This window comes from Rhynchophorus ferrugineus, unplaced genomic scaffold (genome assembly GCF_030347505.1).
Source record: "Rhynchophorus ferrugineus isolate W39M unplaced genomic scaffold, kcgeb_rfMv2 rfM11, whole genome shotgun sequence".
Lineage (NCBI taxonomy): Eukaryota > Metazoa > Arthropoda > Insecta > Coleoptera > Curculionidae > Rhynchophorus > Rhynchophorus ferrugineus.
This window is the reverse complement of record NW_027472590.1, coordinates 9,544,356-9,562,924: the sequence shown is the minus strand read 5'-3', so window position 1 is coordinate 9,562,924 and position 18,569 is coordinate 9,544,356. Positions and strand designations below refer to the sequence as shown.

General features: G+C 36.2%; 1 protein-coding gene across 1 annotated transcript in view; it reads left to right on the top strand.

Annotated features, from left to right (window-relative positions):
• Ndg (Nidogen) overlaps positions 1-18,569 on the top strand; it is a 28,798-nt gene that overhangs the window by 6,415 nt on the left and 3,814 nt on the right. The window contains exons 4-19 of the mRNA XM_076418454.1: positions 819-937; positions 991-1,073; positions 3,086-3,229; positions 3,286-3,505; positions 5,941-6,109; positions 6,170-6,446; positions 6,509-6,709; positions 9,496-9,648; positions 9,699-9,917; positions 12,482-12,580; positions 12,643-12,798; positions 15,450-15,587; positions 15,658-15,747; positions 15,809-16,015; positions 16,995-17,102; positions 17,158-17,502. Coding sequence (XP_076274569.1) covers positions 819-937; positions 991-1,073; positions 3,086-3,229; positions 3,286-3,505; positions 5,941-6,109; positions 6,170-6,446; positions 6,509-6,709; positions 9,496-9,648; positions 9,699-9,917; positions 12,482-12,580; positions 12,643-12,798; positions 15,450-15,587; positions 15,658-15,747; positions 15,809-16,015; positions 16,995-17,102; positions 17,158-17,502 — 2,728 coding nt within the window. The remainder of the gene's footprint in view (positions 1-818; positions 938-990; positions 1,074-3,085; positions 3,230-3,285; positions 3,506-5,940; positions 6,110-6,169; positions 6,447-6,508; positions 6,710-9,495; positions 9,649-9,698; positions 9,918-12,481; positions 12,581-12,642; positions 12,799-15,449; positions 15,588-15,657; positions 15,748-15,808; positions 16,016-16,994; positions 17,103-17,157; positions 17,503-18,569) is intronic.

Here is an 18,569-nt window from a genome sequence, read left to right as displayed (position 1 = left end):
TTTTTGCATAATACTCTAATTTCTTCTTTTATTAAGCGCTTGCACTTATTTTGATTAGCAATTAGGCTGATGCTGATCCATCGTATCTAATTGTCGGTTTTGGTTTTAACGGTCTAAAATAGTTCTTTTCTCAACTTCTCAAAGAACTTTCAGACAACTTAGTAGTGGATGAATAAACTGTATTCAAGAGATCTAAAAGTAGGAAAAATGGCTACCACAAGAATTTTCTGAACAGGCCATTCCCTATCCTTTTAAATATAGTGGTTTTCATTGATTGTTGAGTAACAAAGGAGAGTTTTCTGCAGCGTGTTCTGAACGACGATGACAAGTGAATCTACTATCACAATCCCAAACACAGCAAATCATGGGTTACTCCAGGAACAGCCGTCTACATCGACACTGAAGCTTAATATTCATGGTTTTGTTGTGAATATTGTGGGATCAGCAAGGTATAGTGTGTTACGAGTTGTTAAAACCGATTTAAAATATAACAGCAGACTCCTACTGATATCAACTGAACAAATTTAATGACGTGTTATTGTAAAAAAAACAAAAAAATCGAGTAACAGACATTTGCATAACAACGCTAGCCAACAAGTTGTAAAAGTTATGAGGGATAAAATGTTACATCCAGCGTACTTACCAGATATAATGCCGTTTTATTACCACTTTTTCAGAAAGAATCTAATATACTCAATATTAACATATCATTGAGACATGAATTAAAAAAATATTTCTATATTTATATTGGCAAGAAATACTTCTAAGTGATAAATAAAATGTTAATGAATCGATAACGAGTAATGCTATGTTGATAGGGTATAGGCGATGAATCCGGTCTGCCCGATGCCAGAGCACAAGTGGGATTGTTATCTGGACAAGAAGAATCGTTCATCCTCCCTGGTAGTGGAACGGAACAAGTGAAAAATCTGGAAAGGTTTTATAAGAATATAATTGTTGTATATCCATTAGTAAAATATGGTGATGTAGGTGGACGAATATTGAGTTGAATGGTCAGTTTCTATACCGGGTTGATGGCAAGAAGGTCCAGGAACCGGATGGATACACTTATGGTAAGCTGAGAGTTTTTTCCTTATTTTACATATACTAGGGTGACTATTTACATTTCGGGAATTGGCAACACTGTTGTCATGTGAGTCCATCTGACGGTTCTATCGTAAAGTTTAATAATTTTGACGATATACGTACTCAGAATATTTTGTCGCACGGACACTATTTGTATATTTTATACTTTGTTGAAAGTCGCGTCTCCGCAAAAAAAAGAAACTGAATCGTGAACATTTTCGTACGATGATTTTTTACGATTTTCGACGTGGATCACCACAACAAGAGTACATCAATCAACTTAATTTGACTTTTGGCGATGAAGCTCCATCGTAAAGTTCGCTGTCCGACGAGTTTCGTGAAGGTCGTCCAAAATCGGCTATTGTGAAAGAAAACATCGATCCTGTGCGCGAAATAATTAAGTAAGATCGTCATGTCTCCTATTGTGATATTGAGGCATCCCGAAGCATTAGTTTCACCACCATATATGCGATTTGACATGAAGACTTAGCTGTGCGATAGTTATATTCGCGTTGGATCCCACACAATTTAACAATCCCTCAAAAAAAGGCTTGTGTCGATCGGTGCAAAGAAGTGCTTAAGAAATTAGATCGCGGTGCTTTAAAAGACGTGTAACAGGTGACGAATTATGGATATATTCGTATGAGCCCGAAAGTAAGCAGCTGTATGGGTGTTCCAAGACTCACCAAATCCAAAAAAAGTTGTTCGCGCACGAAGCACTTCAAAGAAAATGGTGGTCATTTTCTTCGAGAAAACTGGTCATATTGCAACAGTGCCTCTAGAGGTAAATTCTGATTGGTACACAACCATTTGTTTGCCAGAAGTCTTCGGTGAAATAAGGAAAACAAATCAGAGACGCCGGATTGTTCTTCATTATGACAATGCGAGCTCTCACACATCGGCTCAAACAAGAGAATATTTCAGCACTCAAAACATCGAATTGATGGGTCATCCGTCGTAAAGTCCTGATTTGGCATCCAATGACATCTTTTTGTTCGCATCCGTCAAGAATAAATTGTGTCGTCAACGATTTTCATCGGCCGAAGAAGCTATTGAAGCGTTGAAAAATCATGTTTTGAAGATACCTCATTCGGAATAGAATAAATGCTTAATATGGGACATCGACGATGACTCGCAACACTTTATTCTGGAACCTCTTGAGGATAGCTATGTTAGATATGCTAGTTGTACCCACAGATAAATACGATAGGTCCAAATGAGCCTAAGTATTGACTTATACAGCAAAATCTTGTTATCTAAGGATAATTTAGATTTAGGCCCTATCATCTAATACGTTTTGTTTAGTTTAAGCCCAAGCTCTTTGCGTTTTGTCATTATATGTTTTTTCTATCTCAAAAGTCGATCAAAATGCATTCCCAGATATTTAACTTTATCTGCTTGCGGAAGTTCAGGATTATTCAATTTTACTAAGGGACTTTACTAAGTTCTGCTCTAAGTTAATGTGTGAATGCCACATGGGTAGATTTTGTCTCATTTGCTCTCATAGGCCATGTTTTCAACCAAAATTCGACTTTGTTAAGATGAAGTTGGAGGTTTCTTGTGGCTGATATTGGATCCTCGTGTGTTGATAAAACCGCTGTATCATCAGCATATATTGCAACAGTAGTGTTTCTTGAGGTTGGTAGGTCAGCTGTATACACTGCCCTGCAGAACACCCGAATATGGTGAATCTAGGTCAGTCTATTGCTCACACTGTTTGACAAGAAAATGTTTGTGAGGTACGACTCCAGCAGTTGAAAGTGCATATGGGGCAAAAGCTTTTTTAATTTAACATGCAGTCCAGTGTGCCACACCTTGTCGAAGACCTGTGATATATCGAGAATTCTTAACTCGAACACATCTGAAGTAGTTCGGTTTTATTTTAATTTAGACAATACATACTGATGTATTAATCCCGTACACGCCATGCTTGTCTTTCTTGCAATAAACATATCTAATGTAAGACGCAATTAATGAAAGAACAATTATTTGTCGACAGCATCGAGTGCAGAGCAGCATAACACCTGTTCAAGTACCCCAACCGCTTGTCACAGCCATGCGCGATGTCGCGACTACGAAGAAGGCTTCTGCTGTCAGTGTAAAGAAGGTTTCTATGGAAACGGAAAATATTGCGTCAAAGACGGTGAAGATCTAGTAAGAAAACGCTCGGCTCTTATGAACCTCTTGATTTATCTGCAGATGCTCCGATCAGAGTGGCTGGAAAAGTGAATGGGAAACTCAACGGCGAGATACTGGAAAGTCTGGATCTTCAGGCGTACGTCGTGTTGAACGATGGTCGCGCTTACACTGCAATATCGAAAATACCGAAATCCATTAGTGACGATGCGAAAACTCTACAGATATTGGGCGGTTTCATTGGGTACCTTTTTGCTAAACCAGTACGAGGAGCTTTAAATGGGTACGTATTCAAATCAAGTCAATTTAGTAAGTTCAATTTTTTCTGACATAACAGCTCCAAACTCTCAGAAAGATACCATTTGTAAAGGAAACTGTATTGAATTATATAGTTAACCCATGGGCTGAAAGACCTCGGACATAAAAAAAACGCGGTTTTGTTTTGTTCAAAATTTACTTTATTCATCAACGTAATCTCGATCAAGAGCTACACAATCATTCCAGCGCCGTTCTAACATTTCAATATTACTTTTGTAGAACGATTTATTTTTTTGCCTCAAAATATGTCTGTCACCAGTTGCTGTTCACTCAGATTACGATGGTTTTGATTCCTGAGTGAAGTGATGGATCCATGTTTCACCCGTTGTTACATATCGACGCAAAAATTCCAGTTTGTTACGTTTAAACATGATCAAACACTGCTCAGAATCATCAACAGGTTCTTGTTTTTGGTTAACAGTAAGCAAACGCGGCATTCACTTTGATCAGAGCTTTCTCATAGTAAAATGTTCATGCAATATAAAACCAACACGTTCTCTTGATATCTTCACGATGTTAGCTAATTCACGCAACTTTTCCATCATTCAAAATGTGGTTGTGGAATGTCGATTTTATGGATTTTTTAAATGTTTTCTGGTGGTACCACGTCCACTGCGTTCTGCATCATCAGTGTCTCTACGACCACGGTTAAAGTCAGCCAACCAACGTTTTGCTGTTGTTTTTTTGATTGAGCTGAGTCTTTATAACACTTTTCAAGCCATTGCTTCGCTTGAACGGTATGTTTCCCATTAAGAAACAGTAAAAATTAAAACACGAAATTGATTTTGATCCATTGTTTTGAAAATAACAGAAGTAGTGTCACTCTTAGCACAATAATTCATAAACTTATGAGTAGAATGTAATAAAATTTTAAAAGATTTTTTTTCAAGGTTAGTACTATATACTGTAGTAGTGACTATTCTCAGTGACGTTAGACCTCGTAAACGTATTTGGTCACGTGGAATACGACTATGCGGTTCTATTAATAACTTCACACCCTCCAAAACATAGTCGAAGCTCCGTATTATGTATGTAATGAAGTAGTACAACGCGATATCCCTCTAGAACCCATATCGCGTGTAATTAAACGTAACAGGTCAATTGAAACGTCGCTGGCCTACCATAGTAAAACACATTTTTTTGGCAAAATCAGTTTTTTTATTCAACATAATTCCCTTCAAGGGTAATACACTGATTATAACGACCTTCCAACGTTTCGATACCATTTTTGTACTACGATTTGTCCTTTGCTTCAAAATAGGCCTCAGTTTCGGTGATCGCCTCTTCATTGGACGAACATTTTTTCCCAGTGAGCATTTTTTTGAGATCTGAGAACAGAAAATAGTCATTAGGTGTGAGATCTGGAGAGTACGGTAGATGAGGAAGCAATTGGAAGTCCAATTCATGGACTGTTGCCATCGTTTTCACTAACTTGTGACACGGTGCATTGTCTTGGTGAAGCAGCACTTTCTTTTTCTTCAAATGCGGCCGTTTTTGGGCGATTTCGTCCTTCAAGCTGCCAATAAAGCTATGTAATAGTCGTTATTGATGGTCCTTCCGTTATTAGGCTCCGAATAATCAACTCGTCGTTGTTTTTGGTTAAAAGTGAGCTCGCGCGGCAGCCACTTTGCACAGAGATTTCTCATACCCAAATATTCGTGAATGATATGATGTACACGTTCAGTTGAGTGTCTGCTATTTCATTCAGTTTCAATTTATGGTAATTCAAAATCATTTTGTGGATTTTTTAAATGCTTTCGTCGGTAACAATCTCTTTTGGGCGTCCACTGTGTTCACCGTCTTCGGTGCTCATTTCACCACGTCTAAACTTAGCATACCAATTCTTGATGGTTGATTTTCCTTGGGCAGCATCCGGCAACTCGGCATGAAGCCAAGTTTTGGCTTCAACTGAATTTTTTCCCTTCAGAAACAATATTTCATCAACACGCGAAATTCCTTTTTATGAATTTTTTTCTTCACAATGACAAAAGTTGCTTCACTCAAAATGCTATAATTCACAAACTAATGATTCGACAGCTGTCAAATTTATACACGTATCTTTTGAGGGTTGGGGCTAATTTAATTCTGATAGCGCCATCTATGTGCCAGGCCGGGGACTATTCAATTGACCTGCTATTCGTGTTGAGTACTTCAAAAGAGTCTTATTGCATCTCAGTGTGCTCGCTATCAGCTAAATATGTGACCTGATAGTGAAGTGAATACATTAAAACATTTAACACCATCTGGTTATAGGACATATAAATATTTTAGAATAAGACCAACTAATTAAGATCATATTTTAAACAGGAGAATACTTAATCAACTGATTTTTTACATGTCATGTATATATTATAATTATAAGAATTGTTTATTGCCCACTAAGACTAGTGTTTTTTCTAGTTTTCAGCTAACTGGTGGTCATTGCAACCATTCATCCATCATTACGTACCCGCACACCAATCAGGTAGTGAAAATCAACCAGGAGTATGAGGGATTGGACGTATACGACCAGCTGAGAGTGAATATCCACATCGATGGGTCGATTCCGACCATACCAGCTGGTGCTAAGGTAAACGAATGAATGTTTCGTATCAAGAATTACTATCATATATTGTTCTCGTAACTTTAGGTCGATATTGATGAATATAGCGAGCAGTATACCCACACAGCCGAGGGAGTGTTGCAGATGTCTTCAGAGCGTTTTTATGTAGTCACCATAGAGAATAGTACTCCAGTCACGTACTCATTCAAGCTGGAGCAATCCGTTAGGTTCGATTACTGTCCGTACAAGAACAACACGGTCGGTGAGAGTTGGACGCTGAAAGTGGGCAGGCATTTCATCAACTATGAAGATCGCGAGCAAATAGTCAGATTCGGACAGACCAATAAGGTGACTCCTATCGGAGGTAAGCGCTAACATCTTATTTAAACCCATAACAATACACAATACCTTGCGTTTGTGTTCTAGAGTATGATCCGTGCGAAGAAGGAAGATCGAAATGCGGACCCAACAGTTCTTGTGTCGTCGAAGACAAGACGTACGAGTGCCTTTGCAATCCGGGATATCAGAGAATTTATTCTGGAACCGAAGAATATTGTGCCGATATCAACGAATGTCAGACCGGACTGCACACCTGCGATTATAACGCTCAGTGTGTCAATGTCGAGGGTGAGTTGTCTGTTTCGAAGTTTGAAGCATTATCGTTTTTTCCCTATGATCATAAAATTAATTTTGATTACTGACTAATTAATTAACACGTGGGCAAAAAAGTCTCGGGCCTAACAAATAAATGGCACTAGATTTATTGCATTCACCGCTTTTTTAAAACTTTTATGCGATGTTCGATTGTACATTTTTTTAAAGTATATTCTCCGATTTCTCCATCAATTATGGGCCGATTTTCAAAACTCTTCTTTTATATGAAAGAGAGCACTTCCTAAGTAGCCACATTGGAACCAAGTTAAGATCTGATGGCGGAATCCGGCGAAATCGAAGGGAAACGTCAAATTTCAAAGGCACGTTCAAAGTTTCCGCATATTTTTTATCTATAATAATCAGATATTGGTGTATAATGTTATTGCTGAACTGATGTGATTAAAAATCGGAAGTAATTCAATATAAAAGTCTGTCAGTTTACTTTTTAAGCAATAACCTTATTATATGAGACGTCGTGGAAACGTTGTAGGCAACTGTTTTTATGGTGTAATGGTTAGAACGTTTAGCTCACACGCGGAGGTCGATGATTCTATTCCCCACAGGGCAGCAGCTTGTTCTAGCTTGATTTGATCATTTGTCAAATCACCTAGACTAGGTAGTGGACGCCGGGGCCTGAAATGTTTCTTATTTTCAATCACTGATTCTTTATTCTTATTTTTCCTCATTTGGGTTATACATTGTAATACTTAATAAAATAAGTGCGTAATTTATTGAGTGAAATCTATCACCAAAAATAGAAAAATAAAATATTTTTAACAAAAAATTGATCCGACTTACATTTGCATTTTTAATTAAAAAAAATACATTTTAAAATAAAATATTTACCTAATAAACGTGAGTTTGACTTCGGTGGCCAAACAAGACAAAAATAATAATATAATTTTGTTGACACAATATTTATTCACGTGATTCAAGTGATCAGTTGGTAGTAATTGAAATAATATTGTAAATAATAGGTCAGTTGAAAAGTCCCCAGCCTGATACATAGATGGCCCCACTAGAATTAAATTTATATGTTTTTTCGTTAGCCCTAACCCTCAAAAAATGCGTGTATAAATTTGACAGCTGTCGGATCATTAGTTTATGAATTATTGCATTTTGAGTGAAGCAACTTTTGTTATTGTGAAAAAAAAATGGAAAATAAAAATTTTGCGTGTTGATAAAATATTGCTTTTTGAAGGAAAAAAATTCGGTTCAAGTAAAAACTTGGCTTCATGCCCAGTTGCCGGATACTGCCCCAGGAAAATCAACCATCAAGGATTAGTATGCTAAGTTTAGACGTGGTGAAATGAGCACCGAAGAATTTGAATGCAGTGGACGCCTAAAAGAGGTTGTTACCGACGAAAACATTTAAAAAGTCCACAAAATAATTTTTATTGACCGTAAATAAAAATTAAATGAAATAGCAGATACTTTAAGAATATCCACTGAACGTGTACATCATATCATTCACGAATATTTGGGTATGAGAAAGCTCCTGACAAAGTGGGTGCTGCGCGAGCTCACTTTTGATTAAAAACAACAAGTTGATGATTAGGAGCAGTGTTTGAAGATGATCAAGCCTAATAAACCCGAGTTTTTGCGTCAATATGTGACAATGGATGAAATATGGTTTCATAATTTCACTCCGAAGTCCAATAGACAGCTTCAAAGCGTTGGAAAACGCAACAGTCGATTGGCAAAGTTATGGGGTCTGTATTTTGAGATGCGCATGGAATAATTTTCATTAACTACCTTGAAAAAGGAAATACCCCCAACAATGACTATTACATAGCGTTATTGGACCGTTTGAAGGATTAGTTTGCCGAAAAACGGCCGCATTTGAAGAAAAATAAAGTGCTGCTTCCCCAAGACAATGCACCGTGTCACAAGTTAGTGAAAACGATGGCAGAAGTTCATGAATTGGACTTCCAATTGCTTCATCATCCACCGTATTCTCCAGACCTGGCCTCCAACGACTATTTCCTGTTCTCAGATCTCAAAAAAATGCTCGCTGTGATTACATCTTCGTCGAATGAAGATATCATCTTCTCAAACGAAACTGATGCCTATTTTGAAGCAAAGGACAAATCGTGTACTACAAAAATGGTATCGAAAAGTTGGAGGGTCGCTATAATCAGTGTATCACCCTTGAAGGGAATTATGTAGAATTAAAAAACTAATGTTGCCAAAACATATGTTTTACTATGGTAGTTCATCATCATTATCAGTCAATAGTTGGCCTCGCAGGCCTTCTTTATCTACCCGTCTGTCTAGCCTATACTCTGGTCTCGGACAACATTAGTCGATTGCTTTTAAGATTGTTACGAATCGACCAATTTTTGGTATCTTCATAAGAAAAGGAGTGTTGTTCAGACCTATTACGATTCATATATCGGAACAAGTAGTAATCAGAAGGAGTAAGGCCTGGAGACTATGGCGTGTGGGGTAATACTTCCGATTTTAATGTTTTAAGTATGTTTTCACCGGTTTTGTAACATGTGGTCGAGCGTTGTCATTCTGAAGAATAACATTGTTGTGCTTTTGTTCGTATTTCGGCCACTTTTCGCGCAATATTCGCTGTGCCGAAATATATATTCAGAGGTTGAAATAGATAGAGTATGGTTTCCATAAACTTCACACATCATTCGATGACCTTTAGTGTTTTTTGTAACTTTAATGTGTGGAAGCCAGCAAGAACTAGTAATTCTTTATTAGTTAACCACATACATTTTTATTATTTTTGTATTTTTTTTCAGGTAGTTATCGGTGCGAATGTAATCCTGGTTTCGAAGGCAATGGTGAACAATGCCTCCCTGCTAAATCCTGCGAAAATGTAACCTGTTCGGAAAATGCTGAATGTGTCGCAAATAACGATATAGCCGCCTGCAAATGCCTGCCAGGGTTCACAGGTACCATCATCGATGATAATGAATTATCATAATTAATATCGTGGTTGCAGGCAATGGATTTAGTTGTTCTCCATTCACAAATCAGGGATGCAATGTTAACAACAACTGTTCTCCATACGGTATATGCAGCGTGGACGCTGCTACCAATCGGTACCAATGTACCTGCATGCCTGGATTTGATGGTGATGGATACAATTGCTTTCAAACAACAAGTACAGTCAGTCCTGTCCCAACCGGGCCATATCACAATGAAACTGAAGAAGTAATAGGTAAATATTAATTGAAATGTGTCACGTATTACTTATCTTTAACCACGATTTTTTGCTCTTAGGGTTTTCAAAATAAATCACCTTTTCATCACCCGTCACTGCAAAAATGATTTCCGATCATACCTTTGAAGCGATATTTCACAGACGATTTTTCGATTTTTCATTTACCTGTCATTCAGTTGATGTGACAGCCATCATCCTATCTTTTGGATTTTCCCTATTGTTCGTAATCGGTTCGTTAATCATTTCTTGGGCCGCATTTAACGCTTCCGCCAATTGTTTTTGAGTTTCGGTAAAGTCTTCAGCCAATAAATCTTACAGTTTCGCATAGCGTTCTTTGACTAGCACATCGAAATCACCACTTTTGCTATTATTAATCGATGATAATTGGGAGAAGAGGAATAAGGAGGAAAGAGGTTTTTAGTTAGGAAACATTTCAATTATAAACCTCTCAAACGGTTATAAATATATGAAGGTGTTACTTTCGTAAAATATAACATGTAAAGATGTGAAGCTTGATGTCAGTAACAGGTGGGGCAAAAGCCCCGCTACCATTTTGGTCGTGCACCATCTTGGTTATGCGATGTTCAGCACTATTTCGCTTAACCATTGTGTTGTGCAGACGTCCAAATATTATTATGGATAATTATACGCCACAAAAATAAGCAGAATTAAGCAGAAACCGTTCCATTATTGCCACTAGTACCTCACAAAACCGCAATTTATCGATTACATGCGAATTTCCAACAGTACGGTACGACAGCCATCGATATCGTCATCAGGCCTCGTCTTGGAAGACAATGGACGTATAGTAACGCTGAAAATGTGGCTCTGGTGCGCGATAGTATTGCAGTGTCACCAGAAACATCAATTCGGAGATATGGTTCTCAGTTACACATTTCTGTACGCGATTTAAGGCGAATTTTGAAAACTGATTTGAAAATGTTGCCGTACAAAATTCAATTAGTCCAAAAATTGCTACCGAGAGATCATGATCAACGAGTTGAGTACAGTAATGCAATCCTAAGGATGTCTGATGAAATTGAAGATTGTTCGTCTAAATTGATATTGAGCGATGAAGCATATTTTGTTCTCGGTGCACACGTCAATGAACATAACAGTCGGTTTTGGGGAAGACAGAATCCTCAATTAATTCATGAAACATCATTGTAATCTCTAATAATAACTGTATGGTGTAGTATTCATGCTGGAAACATTATTGGTCCCTATTTTTTTGAAAATAGTCAAGGTGTTGCAGTTACTGTTACTGTTGAACGGTACCAAGACGTGATTCGAAATTTTCTTGTGCCTGAAATGGTAGAACAAAGATTAGAGGACATATGGTTTCAGCAAGATGGGGCCACAGCAAACATAGCTCGTTCAATAATTCAATTATTGAATTATGTTTTTCTACGAGACTAATATCGCGAAGTGGCGATTTAGCATGGCCGGCCAGATCTACGGATTTAACAGCACCGGACTTTTTCTTATGGGTTTTTTTAAATGAACAATGTATATAAATAAACCCCAAACGATTCAACGTATTAAAGATAATATTCGTCACGAATTTGAAGAAATTCAGCCTCTGTTGCAGGATGTCATGCAAAATGCCTTAAGAAGAGCCGAAAGTAGCATAGCGAATCGCGGTCACCATTTAGCCGATATAATTTTTTAATCATAACGAAAAAAATATATAGAAACCAAATGAAAACCAAACTTACTTATCTTTTTTTTGGGCACAGTTATAGGCAATCAAAATGGTAGGGGGCTTTTGCCCCACGTTGTAGAATAAAATGACTTATGTGTAAAATCACAACATTGCATACTTAAGCCTAGCGAAATGTGTTGGAAAAACTGGTAATGACTGTCCGGTGCACTTGATACTATTTTTTTTATTACTCTTCTCCCTATTGGCAATAAGTATTTCTTATGTCTATATTATATATACATGGCATGTAGAAAATCACTTCATTAAGGAATCTTCTGTGTAAAATATTATCTTAATTAATTAGTCTTATTCTAAAGCTTATTCTAAAGTTTACATATGTTCAGTAATCAGATCAGGTGGTGTTAAACGTTTTAGTCTACACACTTCACTATCACGTCGCATATTTAGCTGATTAGCGAGTACATTGGGATGCACCGACACTCTTTCGAAGTACCTCACACAAACACGTTGAATTACGCTCGTTATAGGCTCTAGAGGATTATCGCGTTGTATCACTTTATTTGAAATATAGTACGGAGCATCAACATTGGCACGCAACACCTTATTTTGGAACCTTTGAATGATGGATATATTAGATTTGCTAGTGGTTGATACTATTAATAATTCTCAAATTTTAGTACTAAATGAGTTAGACGCCCCCGAAGTTCAATGTTACAACGAAACTATATGTTTTTGCCCCAGGTTTTATAATTACGATCCCGACGACCAATCTTGTCGGCCTAAAAGTGTCTATGGCGAAAACAATTACGAAACTAAAGGTCCTAGCAATATCACTCGTAATAGAAGGGAATATGTTACTTTGAAAACAATGTTAAAACAACGTTCCATCTTTCAGATGACTGTAGGACATTGTCTAACTGTGATTACAACGCTCAGTGTGAATTCAGCGATGATCTTCAAGGTTATGTGTGTAATTGCAACGAAGGCTACGAGGGTGAGAGCCCAAAATTTTGCTTTCGTTGATATAGTACTGAAATATTTATTTATTTTTGTTAGGAGATGGATATCATTGCTACGAATTAACGCAGTCCTGTACTACTGCAGATAATTGCGATCCCCATGCCACCTGTACGTATGATGAGCATCTAGGCAGATCCAGGTGTATTTGTAACACCAAATATGCCGGTGATGGTTATAACTGTAGTTTAATTGGTAAGTAGTTCGTGAAATTAGATGACCCCATGAACTGCAAAGAATCTTGCAAATTTTCTCCGATAATAAAAATAGTCACCAGTTTAGTCGATTGTTGATGAATTAAATAACGTATCTTGACCGAAGATACCTTGTCAGGCGACGATATTATGATTGTCAGATGTCATCCAGTTCGATTTTATTTAAAACATCTTCACTAAATCGTTGTTCTGATTTTTTAAATTCAATCTCTTAACATGCCACAATCTGTCCAATGATAATAAGTATTTGATGAGATTGTGTTATACAATGACATGTAGTAGATCATCAATAAGTGATCTCATGAACAAGCTTATACTTAGGCTTTATTAGTACATGTTTCTGCCAATTTAAGCATCTATCCTGATTCATTCCCATATATTATTATCTGCTTGGGGAGTTCATGATTACTAAGATATATTGGAGGACAAATCCCTCTACGCAGGGTGAAAGTCAGGTGAGTTGATGGTTTTTCCCATTCGCCTTGATACGCCATGTTTTCAATCACAAATGAATTTTGTTGAGATGGAGTTAGATATTCCTTGTAGTTGGAATTATCGACATATATTGCCAGAATAGTGGTGTTTGAGGTTTATATACAGATGTCAGGTGTATACAGCAGATATAACAATTGGTTAAGGACACTGCTCTATGGAACTGAATGTAGTTCAGTGTATTCGGCACCCTGTTTCACAATAAAATGTCTGTTTGTGAGATATGACTTTAGTAGTTGAAAGTTCAGATTGGGCAGAGGATTTTTCCGTTTGACTTAAATCCCAGTGGGCCACGCCTTATCAAAAGCTTGAGATATATTAAGGAATGTACAACTGCGAACATGCTGTATTATTACTTGTTTGTTACGGGAACCAAACTGATGTTTTGGATTAATATTTCTTTCTTCTGTGATTATTTTGAGCCTTTTGGTGTACAGTTCCTCGAAAAGCTTGAATATCACAGGCAAAAGGCTAGGAAAATAGGTGCAGACGTCTTCCGATTTTTTTTCTGGTTAGAGGGTCATAATGATTTGGGCTACTTTCCAAGTGCTAAGGAAGCAGTTTAGATGTAACGATGGCATTAAATATAATTGTTGCTAAGTTGAAGCACTTTTCGGATAATATTCTTCTAGTTATTGTTTCTAGTTATTTTTAGTTCATGGTTTTAGTTCTTCATTTTGGCGAATGACCACCTAATCAGCATGCCAAATATTACTTGGTGTGTGAATTGGAACATAATCAATAATTAATAAGACCATTTTACAATTTCGACGTATATGGAAAAACAGAACCTAAAATGTAAAATTTCGTTAGCCTATATCACGGAAAATATAAGAGATAATTCATTTTGACGAATGGCCACGTAATCAGCATCTCGAGTATTACTTAGTATGTGAATTGTCACCAAATTCATAATTCATAAGAGAATTTAACAATTTTGGCAGCTGTTACAGTTATGTGCAGTTGAAAGGGATCAGTTGGTAGTAGTTAAAAAAATATTGTAAATAGTTGAACACGTTTTGGTAGCTATTAAGCAAAATTGTATGTATGTTATATAATCACTACATAGTATAAAACAAAGTCGCCTTTTCTGTCCCTATATCCCTATGTGCGCTTAAATCTTTAAAACTACGCAACGGATTTTGATGCGGTTTTTTTCAATAGATAGAGTGATTCAAGAGGAAGGTTTATATGTATAATACATGCATAATATACTAAGGCAACATTGCTAATTTTAGAGGTTTCTAACGTGATGTCGTAAATTAACCTATTTTTTAAGGCTTATTTAGCAATTAGCAAAAACGCTGCCTAACCCTACGAGTTAGATCAAATTAATGTACTACAGTATTGTACACCATAAAAAGGTCTACAAAAAAGTCCGCGATGGTATATGTTTATCTTTTAGGGATAACCCACATTAACCATTTTTATTGTTTACTTTTTACGTGAGAAAATGGCTTAAAATTTTAACCAATACGGCATTAACCCTTATCGAATTAAGTACCTTAAATACAGTGTGCAATTAATATAGATCAATATGGTTCCTTACAGCATGTAAATTAAACAAATATTTTCGGAGATATTACAAATTTAAAATTTGCGTTTAAAAATGTGTAATGTAATAAAAATTGTATGAATTTAGATATTCCAAAGATAGCAGGAAATCTTCATAGTAAGTATAGGGGAAGAGGAATTGTTTTACTCCAAATTTAATGCGTGCAGGCCAAGGGCAGTAATGAATGAACCAAAAATACTGGATCGATTTTAATCATGTTTTCATTGAGTGACATAGGCATATATATTTTATGCCCGTGCAAAGTCGGAGCGGGCCGCTATGTTTTTATATACAACGTTCATATTTTTTCTGTAGTGTATTTAATTTAGTATCAGCATTGCACCCGTGCGAAGCCGGGACGGGTCACTAGTAGAATATAAAATACGTGTAGGAGACAGTTTGAATAAATTTTTTGTTGATTTTTATTTAGTTATTATAACGATTATTATGTACATATTTTATTTTTGTGATAAAATCTAAGCTTTATTATTTTTAATTTTTAGTGAGTTCCTTATTTATTTTTTAAATTCGGTTCAAGCTTTTTGTTAAAAATATTTTATTATATCATTTTAATTGAATTTCAGCTACCTGTACATCTCAACAAGATTGTGCTCCGACCGAAGAATGCGCATTCAGTAACGGCCGCTATGAGTGTGTCTGTAAAACTGGATTTGTTCGTGATTCTTTGAACGTGTGTGTGTTAAATATACCAACTTGCGGGGGTGCGTATTTCTAAATATGAGGCAGATGATTTTTCTTATATTGCTTTTTCTTTTTTCTTATATTCTTCAGGTGGTACATGCGTGGAGAACGCCGAATGTGTATACGACGAAAACTATGGTACACACTACTGTGCCTGTCTTCCTGGATTTATCGGTGATGGTGAGTTAAATTCGCGTCAGTTTACGTCATGTTCAGATTGTAATTTTTGATGCTATTCTAGGGATCATAGAGTGTAAGGAGAAGCCCATTGGTTGTGACACTCTCAATAATTGTGGGTACAGGGCTACCTGTCAGTACGACGAGGATTCCATGGTGTACGTTTGTCGCTGTAATCCAGGATTCTTCGGTGATGGTTACACCTGTTTCGCAGAGAGAAATTGCCACGTTGATCCGTCGATGTGCGATGCAAATGCTCAGTGCTACTCTGGTATATATTGGTATTTTCTCAATATATAATGGGCTTGAAATTTTCTCATCAAATTTAGAAATCATGATAATCATTATTGAGTCACCATGGAATAGAATAAGATTGAACACCATGCAATAATGGAATAATACTCCAGAAATGTTCTATCGTATTTTAATAAAATCTTAATTGCTATTAAAATTTAAATAATGTACTCTAATAAATATAGACAATGCAACAGAACTTAAACAAAACCTAAAAACTAAAGATATACAATAACCATAAATACTAAACAAAAATTAAACCTATACCTAATCATACAAAAAAAAAATCCATGACATAATTAAAAATGGTCGGACAATAACTACTAGAGCTTTTTTAAATAAAATAAATGCTTTATTTATTATTGAACGCAAATATTTTTTAACAAAAATCGAGAGAGTAATCGAAATATCTTAATTAATTACCATAAAAACAGTCAAAATATTTTACTATTAATCATTCACAATTTTAATCTTTTTACCCTATTACATTCACAATCTTGAATTAATATGCAATATACAGTTTTATAAGTATATATATTAAATGTAAATCTATGTAAGCAAAAATTCGGTATACTTTTGTGAAGGTCGCGGCTAGGACGACAGAGCCAGAATGTTAAAAATCAGTCGAATGAAACTAGTAGAACCAAGAATAGTAACTAAAAGTACACTGAAATAGTCACTGGTAAAAAGTAGAAAAATCAGTCGAATAAAAAATAGCGACTGAAACAGTCGATAGTCTATTTCAGTCGATAGTTCCCAGCTCTAGATCAGACTCAATTTTGATGGTCTATCAGTCTACAACTTAAGATATAGGATGTACTGTATGTAGGATTGCTTGATAAGAAGGATATATTCGAAATCCAGGTCCTAGAATTCAGGATTCTGGATTCATTATCAAGAATTTCACTTAATTTCTCAATTTTATGCTTTTCATATCATTATGTTTGTTGTATTAGATGCTGAAAGGAACTACATCTGTCAATGTAATTCTGGTTATGTCGGCAATGGTACTGTCTGCAAAATGATAGCGAAGAGTGAGGGAAACTTCTTGTTGGTCAACCAAGGTATTTTTGAGGTATTTTTAATATTTCTAGTACTATCTTTAGCGAAACGTTATAGGTATGGCCACCTTAAGATTACCAATTGATCAAAACAGTCGACAAGTTGGCAGACCCATCCAGATCAGGCCATATCAAACCGCTGTCGGTCTGGATATTGATTGTCTGGAAGGCCGTGTCTTCTGGAGTGACGTCAGCGGTAAAGCCATCAGGAGCTCCTTCTACAATGGTAGCAGTAAAGAAGACTTTATCGCTAACAGTATCGGATCCGCCGAAGGTTTGGCGGTCGACTACGTCTCCAGGAACATCTACTGGACCGACTCTATGTCCGACACAATCGAAGTGGCCAATCTGGACTCTAGGAGAAGGCGGAAATTATTCAGCACCGATCTAGTGAATCCAAGAGGTACGTTAATGTGTTGATAGGTCCGGAAAAGATATTGCAGTCTTCTACATCTTAAATCGTGTTAAATATATATTTAGAGTTTTAATATGAATATTAGAGTGTTCTACTTGATCTAATATAATGGCTAATTAATTGTAGGGTATTTATAATAAATTGCTGATTTTCAAAGTATTGTCCATTAGTAATCATTACAATAGACGCTGGATAATATAAACACGGATAACGGAAATATCGTGTTAATGTAAACACAGAATTAGTACCATAAGATCAAATGGAACATGCAGTAACATGAGCGATCTCTACGCTCGATAATTTAAACAGTTTGAATCTTCGATCTACTTTTCATGTTCTGCAAGCTGCTATAAAGTGAACTACTTTTTTTTTTTTCATAACGAATCTCGGTCACCATTTAGCCCATAGAATTTTTTAATCATAACGTAAAAAAAATGTAAAGATCAAGTAAACTTTTATGGAAACCAAACTTACTTATCATTGCTTTAAGCAAAGTTATAGGCAATCAAAGTGGTAGCGGGACTTTTGCCCCACGTTGTACAAACAGAAAAACTCTAAAAAGTAATGACGTCTCAAATGGAGAATTCCCTTTATAAGCGTTTAAAGAAAAAGAAGAAAGCATGTGCTAACCACCAGCGAAGTACTGAAAGAGACTTTTAAACTGCTAAATGAAAATCTGAAAAAGGCTGAAAGTTTCGTAGCTAGTGACGGCTGACAGGAGTAACTTAAAACAAGATATTTAATTCGACTGCTGTTTGAAGCACATCCAGAATTGTCGCAACCATCCAAAGAAATATTTATGAAAACAATCAACGAGATAGCCTTAAGAATGGAACAATTTATAAATTGAACGCCGATGAAAGTAGCTTTCATTGGAAATTTTACCAGAAAAAACATATGTCTCATTTGAAAAATCTGCTGCAGATAGGAAACCAGAAAATCAACGAATAACGTTTCTAAATTGTGATCCTAATGATTCACACAAAATAAAGCCGTTGGTAATGAAAAAAGTGAACAATTCGAGCTTATTTGAAAAATTTAATATGCCCATTGAT